Below are 17,210 nucleotides of genomic sequence, written 5' to 3'. Positions count from 1 at the left end.
GGCAGTGATTTAAATTTAATTAATCATGCGCTCTGTTACAAACATAAGCCACATAACTATGTGATAAAGGATTCCATTGGAATTTAGAGAACTAAACATTGATTGCAGAATACATAGTTTTATCACATTTGTCAAGTATATTTCAGATTCCTTTTTATTTACTCTGGGTTCTGCAATAATGACTAACTATATTATATAACCTTAAACAAAAAATGAATTTAAAATATGAAATAAATAAAGTGTACAGTTGACTTTGCAGCGGAGTGAAACAAAATATCCGGATTTAACAGTCTAATTTTACTACGACAAAGCTAACTAGTTATCTCCCTTATGGGAGTTTTTAACTTGAAGGAAGGTAAACACGAGATGTAGCTTTAGAAAAGCGCGCATTACCTTGCTTCCATGGCTAATACATGGATCATGTCATAAGTTAACGTTTAAATACAGCAGAACACGCCCCATTTGACTGTGCAATCGGAGTGACTGAGGTAAGTGTTTCTATAAAATTGGCATCTCGCATGAAACCCCGCACACGTGCCTTGGTCTGCTGCGGTCGACACGGAACGCACATGGAACGTCAACATTGACATCACCTCAGTTGAGAGAAAAAACATTCTATTTACGCATTTCGGGGGAAAAACTAATGAACATGTTGGTTTCAAAGTTGTTGTTTTAGAATTATCATAAAAACCGCGTTTTGATATTCACTGACAGTACAGGTACATGTGACTGTCTTAGTATATAAAAATAGCCATGTGCTGACGGACAGTATCCAAAATAGGAGGTGCACTTCAGCTTACATCATACTAGTCCGAATTTTCTGACGATCTTACTACGTAGAGGCAGCTTGAAAGGCGATATTAACACCAGAACCCTTCGGATTAACATCATACATGTACATGTACATTCACCGGTGTTCCTAATGAATAACCAGGGGAAATGAGCGACCAGAGCATCCAAAATGAATGTAATATATAGAAAAAATAGTATTAAGTCTCCCATTACTTAAATTAATTATCGTCATTTCACGCTTTTTAGCATTACTATATATTGGCAGAGACTTGTATATCACAAGGATATACAAGTCTCTGATATTGGTAACTGATGAAAAAATAAGTTTTTATCACAGGTACTTGGGGTAAGAAATTACATTTGTATATATATACTATATAGCCTCGTATTACTATATAAAATAAATAGAGTATATAGTGATACGAGGCTATATAGTATATATATACAAATGTAATTTCTTACCCCAAGTACCTGTGGTTTTTATCAGTATTTTAATTTAGGTTTCAAACACTCATACTGCAGAATACTCTGACGAATATTAGATATGTAGGAGTTTAATTAACAATATATTAAATACATATAATATATATTTTTTTTATATAGTTGTCAATTTCACTGGAGTACCAAATATCAATATATATATATAGTCTCTGATTTCATGCTATCTAGTGATCATGATTGGCCAGCGAGATAAGCCTTACAAGCCCTGGACACTCAGGTGGTAGATAGCAGCCTAGATACCTAATGAGTGTCCATGCTGATTGAAGCTAGCACGGGCTCCACAGGACACTCAAAATAACACTTAGCTACGTTCCTATATCCAGCGCTCTGTAATTGATGATAAAGAAGTTTTTCTTTGTATTTCATTTCAGGTTTCACATGTACACATATAGTACTAGGAAATGGACATACAGGTGTTAATTAAATAATCTTAGTATATAGTACCGTTTTATACTTCCTTTGAACTGGATGCTTCGTCAGAACTATAATTTCATTACGAAATACTTCGCTTCCATTGTTGGCCGTGTCTGTATTACATAGTTAACTTCATAAGACTTAATTAACAAATTCGTTAATATGCAACCATCTGATCAAAGTGATTTTTTCATGGCATAAGATAATGTTGTCACCTACATGTTGCAAAAAATAATATGATACTGATAGCAAAAATCCCTATTATCAAATTCCTGGGCAAGAATAAAACCATCCTGTACACTCCAGTGGATACTGCATTGCAAATCATCTGATCAAACTGAAATTCTGCATGGTGTTAGATAATGGTATCATATGTATGTTACAGAAAAAGTATCAAAAAGTCTTCATTAAAAAACGCCTGGTTGGGCATGCAAAATACCTCCCTGGACACTTATTTCTCCCTGGTCTCTCATTTGGTGCACCCTTACTTACCGGTAGTTCTAGCTGATCTTTATAAACGTATAGACCGACTAGCAAGGGTTTGACAACATTTAGTTCAAACTTGCTCTCCCCACAGAATATTTGTCTGATGTTTTATTAATTGGTCCCTTACCAGTGTATCCCAGTGGGGACTATAGGTTTCCTCTCTGTCTGTCTTGTATGTATGTACACTCGTACATATCTATGTATGTGACACCAAAGGTTTTAAGCACTTAAGCAGCTTCATTTCTTTAGGGATTTTTCTCAAACTTCACACAATGATAAAGGACCATAATATCTTTGACAAGTTACAAGATTCAGGGATTTTGGATCAAAGTCAAGGTTACTGTTACTATTTTCAGTGGGGGCCGGTAAGGGATATGCATGTTTGTGAATAATTATTATACAACTAAAATGACCGAGATATAAGGTACATATCCTGCTGAATGTGTCTAATAAATAATGTTGTACATGAACCTTATATATTTTCTGTTATAGAATAAATCTGCAGATTTTGAAGATGGCCATGTTTGAGACTGTTCCGGTGGTGGATGTTCACAAAGAAAATTTTAAAGAAATATGGCCGTCATTGTTGCTGTCAATAAAAACTTCAACATTCATTGCCATGGACACAGTAAGGATTTCCTAATTCTGTTTAACTCCATTCTCTCATCAAGTTCTCTTTTCCATGAAGTTGTCATCTGAAATCTTTACCCCATTTTCACCACTCCAAGACATCTCAAAATATCAATTTCAATTCAATCTCATCTCAAGATCTAGATGCAGCTCAGTAGTCAAATCTTAACTATGTCCCTATATACATACTGTATATCATAAGGCCTCTGGCCTAATAAGAACTTCAAATCTTATTCCAGGTACATTATATCAAATCTCAACTTCTAGGCATGGTCTAAAAGTAAACATTGTCACTCCAAGAGATTACTACTTCTCTACATTTCAAAGTACCATCTCCACGATTCAGCTCTCTGGTTTTCAGTCCAAAGCTTTAACAAAATTAAAGTTTATTCTCCATGTCCCTACTACAGTTTCCCTTTTGTTCAAAATATTCCTCTCAATTAAGTCTATTTCAGTACCAATACTGATAGTCTGAAACTCACTCAAGCCCGCTCTCCAAATACCCACTACAAGTCAGAATTGCTCACCCCATGTCTCCACTCGTGTTTCCACTCGTGTACCACAACCGTATTAGCCACAGCTGTGAGAATGAAATACCTTATTTTATTATTACTAAAAATATTTATCCTTCATGTCTTCATTCACTTTTAAATAACAAGTACAGTTTTCTTCTTAACTCTCCTGTTAAGCCATGATTTATTTAACTAACTGATGGTAGACTATATAATTTCTCTTGCTTTCAGGAACTCAGTGGGTTAGGAAACCGGAAATCCCTAGTTGCCAAGTAAGTCATCTAATGTACTTGTTATTATGTCCCTTAGCATCTATACATGTATTTAGATATATAGGCATCAGAACATTTATAACGGAATGATATATACCTATTTAACTATAAAGGCTGTTTGCAGTCCCCTTCCGTTGAAATCGGGGAATATATGTTTTCCTCAACATTCGTCCATCCACTCAGTTTTCTGTTCCTTTCTCAGCCATGCTTCAATGTAAGTTGATGAAAGTTTGTGTGTAACTTAAGTATGAGTAGCTTTAGGTCACTTACTATTTTCAGATTTTTAGTGGGGGCCGGTTGGGGGGGGGGAGGTGGAGGGGACATGTATTGCTTTAGCAATACTCTCAGGATGCTTGTATTATAATAATGATGTATGTTTTAGATCTATAGAGGACCGCTATAAAGGCATAGCCAACAGTGCAAAGTCACGTTCCATACTCTCCATTGGTATCTCGTGCTTCAAACTCACCAATGTGACAAACTCATTAAAAGACCAGTCCACAGATTCTAGTCAGGAGGTCCCACAAGGAATGGAAGGATCTGGAGGGTGTCAATGGAAATTTTTGGTACAGACATACAACATCACAACACTATGTGAGGAAGAATACACCGTGGAGCCTGCGTCATTGAAGTTTCTCATAGAGCATGGGTTTGACTTCAACCGACAATATGCCAAAGGGGTGCCTTACTGTAGGGGGAATGATAAGGTAAGTTTCTGCTTTAAAAAAAATCATGTACCTACAGCTAACAGTTGATACCTTACCTTTGTGGGAATGTTAAGGTTAATTTTACATTGCTATTATATCACCTTCACAACCAAACCTTAAACAGTGAGAATGATAATGTATGTTTCTTGTTTAACATGACTCAGAATCTCGTCTAACATTTGGCATCTACATACAAGATGTACTTTATGTAATAGGGAATGATCAGAAATGTTGAGTCCGACTTACATTTTAACTTTGTAAGTGGCTGTATATAAATACCTTATCTGTCAATAGATCAGACTAGTGACCCAATATGTTAATCGAATGAGTACTTGATACATTCTCTCAACTCGAGGTTGATTGGGGGTAGAGAAGGAATAAGGGCTCTAACACAGCCACACAAAACAAACGTATAATGATATAGAATGAAACAGAAATTAACAAAAGATCAACCTTGTGTTTATCAGGGAGATTATGGATTAAGAAACCTTTTATAGAAGATTGTTGTTAGTACTGTAGATACAACTTCAAAAGTTATTGTTTTTACATAATGTACCTGTATTATGACTTTAGGATGAAAGTAAGACAGACAAAATGTCTTTACGTCAGCTTTTTATGGAGGTCCTTGGTGCTTCATGTCCTATCGTCTTTCACAATGCTCTGATGGACTTGGTGTTTCTGTATGAAAATCTGTATGCCAGCACGCCACCGAACATGGCCTCTTTCCTGGCCGATCTCACAGAAATGTTTCCCGCGGGTATCTTTGATACGAAATACATAACAGACTACCAACACAAGATGCCTGCCTCCTACCTGGAATATGTCTTCAGGAAATGGTATGAATTCTGTTGTTCTTAGTGTAGATTCAAATATGTTTTCTTTTAGCCAATATAAGAAATAAGCATGGTGCAATTTTACTTTTCCAAAGATAACATGGTGTCGTTTTGGCTTAAAAACATGACCTTACCTTCAACTTACATATTCTTAGTTTTAAAAGAAAACAACTTAACCTGATTATTTTAACTGATGTACATTGATTTTAAGAATGATTGATTACAGTTTGAGAACCTTATGTTTACAGTTTGAGAACCAATAAGGAGTTTTCATTGTCGGGTAAAAAACATGCATGGACAGATTTTCCGACATATCCTGCAGGGTTTTCCCATATCACTCGCTGTAACTGTGTACGTCCAGGGGCAGCCATCCCCTCCACTATCGATAAGGACACTCAAGAACGACTAAAGTCATCTGTTTGTGAGAGCTATGCTGTAAGTAGTGCTTGTTAACTTGTAGATTGCATATTGTAACTTAAAGAACAAATATTCCAAGGTGCTTATTTCTATTTGTATTTGTAACCCTTACTTAGTAAGAGGGGGGGGGGGGATGCCAGTATAAAATCATTTTTGTGTGCCTTTGCTTCAGTGTGTACAAGTGTTCGTCCATCCGTGATAAGTTTTTGTATAGGACATCTCCTGAACACCATAACATCACAGCATGAAAATCTACGCTTGATTAGATTTTGGTAGTTCCAGGTCAGGGTGAAATGTCAAAGGTCACACTTAAAAATAAAAAGCTGGCATACAAGACCATCTCATGAAGATGAGAGGGGTATATTTATTTGAGCATCTGTTCACTTTGCTTTTATATGTAGTGAAGTGACTGATAAATTGACACACTTTGAATGCGATATTAATGAGAGGGGTATATTTATCTGAGCATCTGTTCACTTTGCTTTTATATGTAGTGAAGTGACTGATAAATTGACACACTTTGAATGCGATATTGATGAGATGACTCGGCAATATTGTTGGCAATATATTTACGGTAGGTCTGTCATTGTATCTCATGTCACTCTTGTATCCATTGTCAATTGTGTCCACATCATCATTGCTAAACAAAACTTTAATTTGATTTACTGTATTTTTAGGGCCATGGATGGTGTAGTCGTGGTAACGCTTGTGTCAAATCACATGATGTCGACCTCATTCTAGATATTGACTTCCTTGCTCAGTCCAAGAAAAGTCGTAAACGAAAGCGTCGCAGAGATAACCAGAAAACAGATGGAGAGAATGGAGGTTTTATGGAGCCAGAAGAGCAAGAAATGGAATCCAATATAGCTGAAATGTCACTTGTTGCCAAGGATGCATCTGAAACGTGTGAAAATGACACTTCAAAAACCTCGAACACTGGTGCAGCAATTCTTTCTGGCGTTGTGGGAACCACTAAAGGGCCAGTAGTGTCCGGTAAACACAGGGCAGGATTTGATGCATTCATGACTGGCTACATCATGGCAAGCTATGTGTCAGAGTACGGTACTTACAGAGGCAGTTTGAATATTGAAAATGTGGGTTTAGAGCAAATCAGAAACCTTGTGTATTTAACAGGAAAAGACATAGCTTTATCTGTTGTCAAAAGTGGCTTTGCTAAAACATCCAAAGACCATAGAGAAAAGTTATCAAAAATTCGTCATATTTCATCTTGAATTTTTGAAGTAATCTTAAATGCCATTGTTATTGAATCTGATAGTAGTGATTTGTATTTTGAGTAACTCATTAGTTTTAGATCTGTAGCTCTATAACGCAGGTTGATGGTAGAACAGAGATGGGTGGAACTGATGGATTGGAAATCATCCATCTGTCTGTTGGGTCAAAGGTATGTCAGTTTGTCTTTGGCATTTGTAAGTGTTGCTTAGTTTTTAAAAATCCTTAGGATTGATATTTTATGGAAATAGTTCTTAGTTTAAATTTTAAAGCAAAATAATAATAGCAGATGCTGGCAAACTAAGTAATATGGTATAGTTGCACATGCTAAGTACTTCGACCTCTTCTTGCTGATAATATCCTATTCTGTGTAGAGTTATATCCCTTTGACTAAGTATTCGCACACATAGGGTAGCCAAATCTTGCACGTGTTGAAACCTTAGTGTAGGGGACTCACTATGTGTAACTTTTACTATGTTGTGTTGAAGCCTTAGTGTAGGGGTCTGCTCATTATGTGTAACTTTAACTATGTTGAATATTCAAGATTTAACAAGACAAAATCTATTAATGTTTTGAACATTTTTATTAACTGATGTCTGTTTGTCAAATGTGAACAATCTAAAACAATAAAACAAACTAAAACAAGATATTAGCATTTTCTATATATATCTGTAGTCATGGACGAAATTTCTAAGATACAGCAATTTATTCTTAATAGAGAGAAACTTTGAAACACATTTGAGATTTTAGTAATAAGGGCAACATACGAAGAGATTAACACCAACACGTAGAAAAAATTTAGTATGTAAACTGGAAAAATAATGGAAGCTATCATCCAATTTGTGGATTCAACCTGTGTATGCACTGAATATTACTGAAAAATCTTTTGGGCAATTACATTTTCTTTTTCAATGACTCGGTCTTGGGAACACATAGCTTTGATATTACCTTACCTGGAAAAATGTTGCTATGACATTGTACATGTGCATACTTCTACAATATTTCCCAGGCAATGTATGATGGCAGTTTTGTAAAATTTTGCATTCGCTATGTTTTTTTGTATGATGGCAGTTTTGTAAAATTTTGCATTCGCTATGTTTTTTTTGTTTTTTTTTTATCTATTTCTTTAACATTTTAAAAAGAAATAGGTACATTATGTTTTTATCAATGATTAAAATTGAAAATGTAAACCCATGTAGGGCGTACTTTGGGGGGGGAAAGCATACATGTACAGTAAATGTTACAAGAAAATCTATGAAAGACTGCAACCTGTTTGCAAGCTACTCACTCTTAAGTGGCAAGGTGTATGTGATCAGGGATGAGGGAGGGGGAGGGGGTACTTCTTTGCTCCTTTTTTATGGTCTGTTCCACATTAGTTAATTGCCAACTGAAATACTTGTGACTGCCAAATACATCTCAAGTATATTGGTCTTAAATATGAGGTTTACTTTAAAACAGCCAAAGAAATAAAATGCTTTTTTTCATATTCAGACAAGAAAAAAAAAGATGTCTGAATAAGTATATATGAAATATCAAGGAAAAGGCGAAATTATCATGACAAAATGTAAAAACATGAGATGAACTTCTGATAAAAAATGGATTGTCGCCATTGTAACTACAACAACAAAAAATGGGGGAAATGGGTGATTTACAGCACAAATAGATATAAAAGTCAAAAATCCAGCAAAATATTATAGATTTTACACAAAAAAAGTTTATATATCATTTATTTTGTTGATATGAAAACAAATATATTCTGTGTGAGTAATTAATTCTCTCGTTGAAAAAATAAAAATATAAGAAATAAATACTCCTGCTATCTACATCACCAAAACTTAACTACAATTATTTAAATACAGTTTGTATAACAAACATAATCTCCTAATTGTTTGTGCTGCTGGTATATATAACACATGTGTACCATGTGTCATGTTTATATAAAACTGCACAGACTCTCCCAAACTTTGATAACACTGGTTATGAGACACAATCTTAATTTACAAATTTATTGGCACAGATTAGGAAATGTCAAGGTCCTGTGTAAACCATTGAAGGAGTACTACGATGTGTAACATTATTGTCCCCATACAAATAAACTATTTCATATTTGTTGTTGGAGGATAAGATATTTTATTAATTTTAAATGACATTTTTTGATCTAGACTTTTTCAAAAAAGATTTCATTTCATAACTATGATTTCATTTTAAGTGACAGAAGAGAAAGACACAGTTATGGATTTTGAGATAACTTTAAGAAACATAATTGTGAAGAAGCAAAACTGTATTACTGTACTACATTATTAATGACTTCTTAATGCAAATGTACTTTACATTTTCATCAGGGTCTTTGAAAAGAAATATTATATAATATAATGATAGTACATTTAATACTTGAAGAGATTAGTGATAATTTTATTGACAAAAATTTTTAAGTCTTCTGTGTCCTGGTTTATTTGAACGAAGATCAATAATTATTTAGTTAAAGATATGATAATGTTGCTAACAAAATCAGTAGCAAGTCCATTTACCTTGATGGAGATATACTTCATAAAAAATACAATGTATCTACATTAATTGAGCCACCATTAAGTTACAATACTACAGCTCACATGTGATAAAAGGAGATAGCACTATCATAAGGGTATACGTAAATATGATATTGACACATAGGGAAACATTTCCAACACTTTGATATGATAATGGCAAGGTAGCTTAATACATGTTAATGTGCGCATATTTTTTCTGACATTTCAGAGGATGACTCATCTGAATAAATTCCAAGTCAAACATGTCTTAAATATTTACATAAAAAGGTATCGACAACACTAAATATATTCAAGTTTATGGTTCACAGACAGGTAGACACACACAGTTACTGGCCTTGTATAAAAAAAAAAAATAACAAATCTGGCAACAACCAACAGGTGATTGTTATTTAATTGATAAGTCAATATAACCCTGCTCTACAAGGTAAGGATAACTCTGTTTTTACCTTGTAATGTTGTTTAATTGATAAGTCAATATTACCCTGCTCTACAAGGTAAGGATAACTCTGTTTTTACCTTGTTATGCCTGGAGGTAATGCGATCTTCAACATTTCAAACATAAAAATGACTTTTTTTTTACAATTTTAATTTTTTTTTTTTTTTTTTTTTTTTAATTTTCATTTAAAGTTCTTTATATTCTGTTTTGTAATAAATCATTTGTTGACAGATTAACAGGAATGAAACATAACAATGAAGCATAACAATTCATATGATCAAAACAATTTTGTGCAAATGTCTTTCACTCAGACAAAACTATTTGCTAAAATGTGCATACTGGTATGAAAAATTTCACAAATTCAGACATCATGTTAAATTGATTTCTCAACTTTCTTATCTTAACATGAAAATCTGATCCAATATTCCTGGCATAAAATACATCAAACTAATTTTAAGTAGACTTGTCTGTAAAATAAACCGATATAAATATATTCTTGTCATTCAAAATCTGGACCACATACCAGGTATATAGACCATAGGTCATAAAACAGGACATATTAACATACAAACAGGGAATTTAATAATATATTTAATTGTAAAACCTGATTATTTCGATTGTTGCCATATTTATCCATAAAAAATAAGTTTACACATTACTTACATAAAACTATCTGCATGCCATTTACATATTTTTTCTCTGTTTTTGTTTGGACATTAACTAGGGCAATACACATGCATGGACTAAAGGCAAGGAAAACAATATTCAGATGGTACACAAAAAAGTAGAGAAAGTCATGGATGTAAACATTTACCACAGGTATTTAGACCCCGTAAGAGTCCATTATCACATCTATAAAACAATATTATTGCCGAAGATATTATGAATATACAGTTGATTGATTTTTTAAGGAGAAAAAAATAAAATCTACCCATAATAGGAAACTCTGTATACAGGATACATCTTGTGCACAGACCATTATGATAGTATAAAGGTGATAAAAATGGCAAAATGTACATGATCAATAAAAATACAAACAGGTTCATATTTTGTGTTTGTGCAAGTGTTCCAACACTTAAACAATCAACGGGAAGGGGAGATAACTGGGCAAAACGTTCAAATCTTGCTCTCAGACTTTGCATATTGGGTAAAAACAATTATCAACATGTATGGAAGGGTTTAAGCATTTGGAGTTAAAAAGAGTAATGAAAAATGTTATAGGTATACACTATATACAACTTCAATTAGTGTATGTATTTAATACAACTCCATATCGTAGAGTATAAGTTAATTTGTTACAAGAATATGTATTTACAGATCCATCCACCAGTTTTCCTGTGTATGTTGACTGGTACGTTAGTGTACCACATACCAGTACTGTCCCGTTATGTTGCTCACACACATTGTACTGCAATGTGCCGAGGCAGATATTTTTTAAAGGTACAAAAACTTCTTGTTACTGGTAACTTTACAAACTCTAGTTCATGACTAGCATAACTACAAGATGCGAGGATGATGCGAGGATGATGCGATCCTCGCACCATTCATTAAGATACAGATCTATCATGAAACCCCATCAATCAAATCTTCACAATATCTGAACAAAATCACATTATCAAATATAAATTCTTTTTTAGAAAATGTCAGTATAAACTTGCTCTACTGTCGTAGATCATATGTAAAAAACTTGTATATCCCAAACATTTAACAAATTTATGAAACAAATAATTTGTTACAGAACAGCATTATTTATTAAAATGAATATAAATTTGATCTCAATCAGGAGAGGCTTTATTTTTGTTCAATAAATAGAATGTACTATTGCATGCATGAATTAAGCACAGGTGGTAAAAGTAAATTTTTATGCTGAATACCGGTAATTGTTTCAGAAATTATTTAGAAAATGCTCTGTTTCAAGATTTGTGAGATTCTGCCTTACAATTATAGCTTACAGTCCATGAATGTTGCTGCACTGAGAGCTGCAGATGTCAATGTTGTATTCCTATACTGGCACAATGCTGCAGTATCCAATCTGTCATTGATGTAGGTAGTGGGTCACAGTAGCGACTCCTAACATATCCCGAACCCATACAAATAAGTCTACTCCATGTCGCCTGTACAAGGCTGGAGCCAACAATCAACAAAACCCACCAAGCCCGCTGAGCTTCGTGTCCTGGAGAACCCTATGCCCCATTGGTGCGGGGCAAGCTAGGGATGTGCGCAATGCTGAGGTGAAGCTTCGACTCTTGGGAAAGCTCCACACTGTGAACAACCTCCATTGTGGTCACGAGTATCCGTTTCTTCTGTGATAAAACAGCTTCAGCTAGACTTCTATGGCACAAATTGGTGTAAAAAAGTTACCAAGCACCAACTGAACATGGCACTCAACCAAACTGACAAATAAGTATGTCAGTTTTATGGGGAAAACCGACCTTAGGCCAAATTCTATGATCCTCTTCATACAGCTAGTGTGTCTTGCTCAATACTGCTGCCATTACCTTGGTAACCAGAGTTAACAGAGACTCCATCCTCTGTGACCTCTTGGTCATTATGACCTGGATCTTGAATTTTGTTATTATCATGGATACATACATGACTTTGACCACAGCTGAAATTGCGATTATGCCAATGGTATGGTGCTCGTACATCCCGTCGCTCTCTGCGACGGAATTTGCGCTCCTCCATCATTCTTTTTAATTGTTGAACTTTCTCTCTCAGCTTTGAGTCATCTGGCTTCTCGCTGTTGCGTAGATCTTGTCTATGGCTTCCTAAAAAGTACAACATTCAATATGATCAAAGATGATCTTAGATGCTTATGGCTGTTGTTAGGACAATAAACCATACACAACCTAATCAAGTCATCTCTGAATTTGTATCATGTTATTTGTTCATCAATTACAGAATACATGCAATATGTCCCTACAGTATTGCACATAAAGCCAAATAAATCACTCTTTCATGTTTTTTATAGTACACTGTACCTTTGAATTAAGATATTTCAGGTGAAAATTGTCAAAAGAAATTTTTTCATATTAAAAGAAATTGAATTAAAGAAAGCAAAAATACAATTAGAGACAATGCTTCATACAGGGGTCTTGTTAAACAATTCAACATTACTGATCAGTGTAAAGCAGATCATGTGACTTACCTTTACTATGGGTATGGAGACGGGATGTTTGGGGGTTCTGGGCCATCAATCCCTGACGATACTGTGGGGTGGCTCCAAGCAGATCGTTGAGGATGTGGATGATGGTACTAATGTCTCTTCTTGGACGTCCTCCCTGATCCTGCAGGGTCGGGTCCAGAGTACCTATAAAAACATATTACACATTGAAAATTTTAGCATGGAAATTATTAATTCACATTTGAATGTCAGGGGTGAACACAAACAATCATTAATCATTTCATAGTAATGGAAATTATTCGATTACCATATCTATCTGCAAGTAAGCCCATCCCACAAATAAGCCCCTGTCCACAAATAAACCCCTTTCTTTATTTTTGCAGATTCATCAATTTTAAAATACAATGCAAGTTAAAAGTGGTTCACAAAAAAATCTTGTGTTTAAAGTTCCCCACTATACTACCGGCCAGATTTTGATTTTAAGCTACTTTACTCAGGAGAAAACTTAACTAGATCAGTCGTAATTCCATATGAAACATATATTGTAGCCTACTTACCAGAGAATTTCCCAGAATAGACTCCACCACCGAGATGGTGCATGCTCTCAATGATGGCTCCCAGGGGCTGGGGCTGGAGAGAGAGGGGATGTGGAGCTAGGTTGAGGGGGTGAAGAGAAGAACGGTCCTACAGGGCTGGTTCTCGAGGACAGAACTTCAGAAGCTCCAGGTTTGGTGGTATGCTGAAGGTATAAGTGATTCACATGAATATTCGATCATGATTATATTGCTTTACTACAGCATAGGTACAATTATCAACTTGACAGTTATCCTTCTTTAATACAAGAAAACTTATTTTACTAACAAAGATTTTAAAAGAATTTTTTTTTTTTTTTTTCAAATCATTTTTTTATGATATACCATTTAGGTTTCTGATAGAGGTTTTGAAAGAATAGTTTATAAGTGGGTAACTAAATGAGATACACACCTGTTGTGGAGCAGAAGCTGGGAAGTTTGAAAACTGGCTCATGTTCCGAGACAGGGTGTGACTACTGTGAGGAACAGTTGGGGAGGGAATCTCCTGGTGGTCGGAGACCTGTCCAGGGGATGGTACCACCACTGGGGTGGGGCGAGCCCGACGGCCACTGCATTGGGAGGTTGATAACTGCAGCTGTATAAACATCATGTGGTCTCCAACCCGCATCGCAAGCACCAGCGGGGCGCGACCAGACAGGAAATCATTCACCTGTAGCATAATTAGAAAAACATTTTTCACTATGATTATGTTTGGAGAAACATGTGACAGAAATAACAAACAAAAAAAAAAAAAAAAATGATATATACATCAGTAAATGTGAAAAAAAATTTAAGTTTAGATTTTGTACAAAGTTGGATTTTTTTCATCTAGGCTTTTATTTTATGATAGAAATACATTAAGTTAATAAATAAGTAATTATATGATGAACACCTTTATCTTTAAAATTAAAACTTACCTGAGAATCTGATAAACTTTCCAGTGCCTGAACAACACTTGAATCCTCACGTGGGTACTAAAATGGAAAAAAAAAAACATAGATTATCTCCCTTACACTCACCATAAACAAAAAATGTGTCAACAATAATTTTTGTCTTGCCATTACTAATTAAAACCTTTTTCAGTGGTTGACGCATCTCACTTATACAAATGTGTATTTAAGGTTCTTAAAAAGTTAGCATGTAAATTGTTTAATCTTAGACAACATTAGAAAATGTTCATATTAAAACAGGTATAGATGGACTTACAGAGAATCCACTTTCCAGGGTAGGTAGCAGTGTTACTTGGCTACAGTCTGTTATACTGTTGTCCTTCAAAGTCCCAAACTTTAACAGCCTACAAAACAGAAATGTTACATCATCATCAAAGAAAAAAAAATGAATTATGGCTATAATTCCCAATGCCATATTTCATACAGCAAGAAGTGAGATATATTGACTAATAATGATTTCTATCACATGATGATGACATAATCATAACCATGGAGACAGGTGGGCAATATGATGTTTGCCTGTCTGTCATTTATAACAATTTACCTAGTCCAAAATACATGTACACTTGTAGGTACTCCAGTTAAACATTTACTTCTGCCAAAATACACGTACTCCGGCAAAACATTTACCTAGGCTGAAATACATGTACTCCGGCAAAACATTTACCCAGTCCGAAATACATGTACTCCAGTTAAACATTAACCTAGTCTGAAATACATATACTCCGGCAAAATATTTACCTAGGCTGAAATACATGTACATGTACTCTAGAAAACATTTACCAAGGCAGAAATACATATTCTAGCAAGTTATTTACCTAGTCCAAAATACATGGACTCCGGCAAAACATTCATATAAAATATAATACTGTTGTTGTATTGTATATCCAGTTCAGTATTGTAATGGGATAATAACTCCAATATAGTATTCGCCTTAGGTGATATTTTATTACAGGAAAGCGTCCGGTATAGAAAAAACCAATCAATCTGTATCGTAAACTTCATGTTTTTGTTTATGACTATAAGAACACCTGCATTCCAGGATGAGTAATCAATCATGGACATCTGGGTTAGAGTAACAAAAGTCAATTTATCTAAGAAAAACACAACAGTTTTCTGAGGTTTGCAATAAAGCCCAGCTAGGGCATAAAATCTTGGTTCACCCTTTATATTTGCGATTATAACACATCAGTATACAGATTTGCATTTGCTACCCCCTCCCCCTCCCCCTCCCCCTCCCCCAGTTAATACTGTTACTACATACCTGGGTAAGCAGCAATATTGAATAAGTACCCCCCTCTCCCTGAAATTTCTTATAGCTTTATACTGCTTTATATTGTCTTACAAATATTGGGTGGAGGGTGGAAATGATCGTCCCTCCAAAATAGCAAATCCTCATTCCATGATATTAAATTGCTTATCACACAAACGATCAAATGAAATTTTATGAAAAACTTAATTTAACTAAGAAATATAAACAACGACACAGCTGGGTCGTCCAAATTAAGACCTAGTGGTTTATTGATAACAATTGTATGAGGTGTTTAGGATCTTCAGCATTTGTCTGTGGTTAGATCAATATTGGTGATGTGGGTTTTGTAGTACTTGAGTCTACCTCCTGTTGACATCACTCTGACGTAGAATGACGCACTCTGTTACTCTAGCATATGCCCACTGAAGCAACTGCTCTAGACTGACATGTAAAGATCTCATCGGTAACATTTAGTGATAGAAATAATGTGTGTTATCTATGTTTACTATGGACTGATTTCAATGTAGCATCGTCAGCTACAGCAAGGATTGGGTGTAATACTTGGGCCGAAAATGATTCAAGATAGTATAAGTTTCCCACATCGCAGTTGATACCCCTACTGGCTGACCCCTACACACAAGACATTAACATTTCCATCGTCCACCAGCTGGGTCATCCAATACAAACTCATGATACAGCTGGGGCGTCCAATACAAACTCACGACACAACTGGGTCATCTAATACTAAACTCACGACACAACTGGGTTGTCCAATACAAACTCACGACATAACTGCATGAGGCGTCCAATACAAACTCACGACATAACTGGGTCGTCCAATACAAACTCACGACACAACTGGGTCGTCCAATACAAACTCACGACACAACTGGGTTGTCCAATACAAACTCGCGACACAACTGGGTCGTCTAATACAAACTCACGACACAACTGGGTTGTCCAATACAAACTCGCGACACAGCTGGATTACCCACAAATAGCCTTTCCTTCATTGTGTTAGCAATGTAAACAACTGAAGCAAAATTCGGTTATCTCTGGTTTTTTCGTCAGCTTTGGTAAAATGACCACAGTTGATAAGAGGAATCTGAATTAAAACTCATTAGATTCAGACATATTAATAATACACAGAATTTTCACTGGAGTTTCCAACCAGAAAAAGCATGACCTTTAAGAAGTAATTATCTGAATTGTATATGCACATTGCTAGTTTAACTTGCTGAAAATAACCAAGTAATAGGATACAGACATGAAAAGATTTTTTTCTATCTGGTAGAGCTTCAACCTTTAAAATATGAACATTTTATAGCTACTGGTAAATATTCAGCCTTGACACTCGTCACAACAGAGAAGACGTTATAGAAGACATATCATGTTGTGTATATGATGATGGTGGTGGCATGCTTCCAAATTCATCAAAGGGCAATATACTGTAGTCTTAGAATTGACTCACCTGTTTCTTAAATGTCTTTGGAAATGTCAAACAGCAACAACTTTGCCAAAATGTCAGGAAATATT

At 35.1% G+C, this 17,210-nt stretch overlaps 2 protein-coding genes across 3 annotated transcripts in view; one reads left to right on the top strand and one right to left on the bottom strand.

Annotated features, from left to right (window-relative positions):
• Window positions 1–336: 336 nt before the first annotated feature.
• Window positions 337–8,418, top strand: LOC117325454 (target of EGR1 protein 1-like). 2 transcript variants are annotated; one of them, XM_033881668.1, is made up of 7 exons: window positions 337–488; window positions 2,686–2,821; window positions 3,567–3,607; window positions 3,990–4,314; window positions 4,888–5,150; window positions 5,396–5,582; window positions 6,242–8,418. In XM_033881668.1, the coding sequence occupies exons 2-7, from the start codon at window positions 2,708–2,710 to the stop codon at window positions 6,794–6,796; spliced, it is 1,485 nt and encodes a 494-aa protein (XP_033737559.1). In that variant the 5' UTR covers window positions 337–488; window positions 2,686–2,707; the 3' UTR covers window positions 6,797–8,418. The 2 variants fall into 2 exon arrangements, with proteins under 2 accessions (XP_033737559.1, XP_033737560.1); XM_033881669.1 differs by lacking the exon at window positions 337–488 and adding an exon at window positions 949–967.
• Window positions 7,901–17,210, bottom strand: part of LOC117325455 (midnolin-A-like) — a 28,217-nt gene continuing 18,907 nt past the window's right edge. The window contains 7 exon segments of the mRNA XM_033881670.1: window positions 7,901–12,544; window positions 12,925–13,086; window positions 13,458–13,517; window positions 13,519–13,639; window positions 13,885–14,142; window positions 14,390–14,446; window positions 14,679–14,766. Coding sequence (XP_033737561.1) covers window positions 12,234–12,544; window positions 12,925–13,086; window positions 13,458–13,517; window positions 13,519–13,639; window positions 13,885–14,142; window positions 14,390–14,446; window positions 14,679–14,766 — 1,057 coding nt within the window. The 3' untranslated portion in view covers window positions 7,901–12,233.

The sequence above is a fragment of the Pecten maximus genome, chromosome 4, assembly GCF_902652985.1.
Source record: "Pecten maximus chromosome 4, xPecMax1.1, whole genome shotgun sequence".
NCBI lineage: Eukaryota > Metazoa > Mollusca > Bivalvia > Pectinida > Pectinidae > Pecten > Pecten maximus.
This window is presented reverse-complemented; position numbering and strand designations above follow the sequence as displayed.

Coding starts and splice junctions, on each gene's coding strand:
- LOC117325454 (XM_033881668.1), top strand. CDS start 2,708: ATGGCCATGTTTGAGACTGTTCCGGTGGTGGATGTTCACAAAGAAAAT. Junction 3,608..3,989: donor CGGAAATCCCTAGTTGCCAA/GTAAGTCATCTA, acceptor TGTATGTTTTAG/ATCTATAGAGGACCGCTATA. Junction 5,151..5,395: donor GAATATGTCTTCAGGAAATG/GTATGAATTCTG, acceptor TTATGTTTACAG/TTTGAGAACCAATAAGGAGT.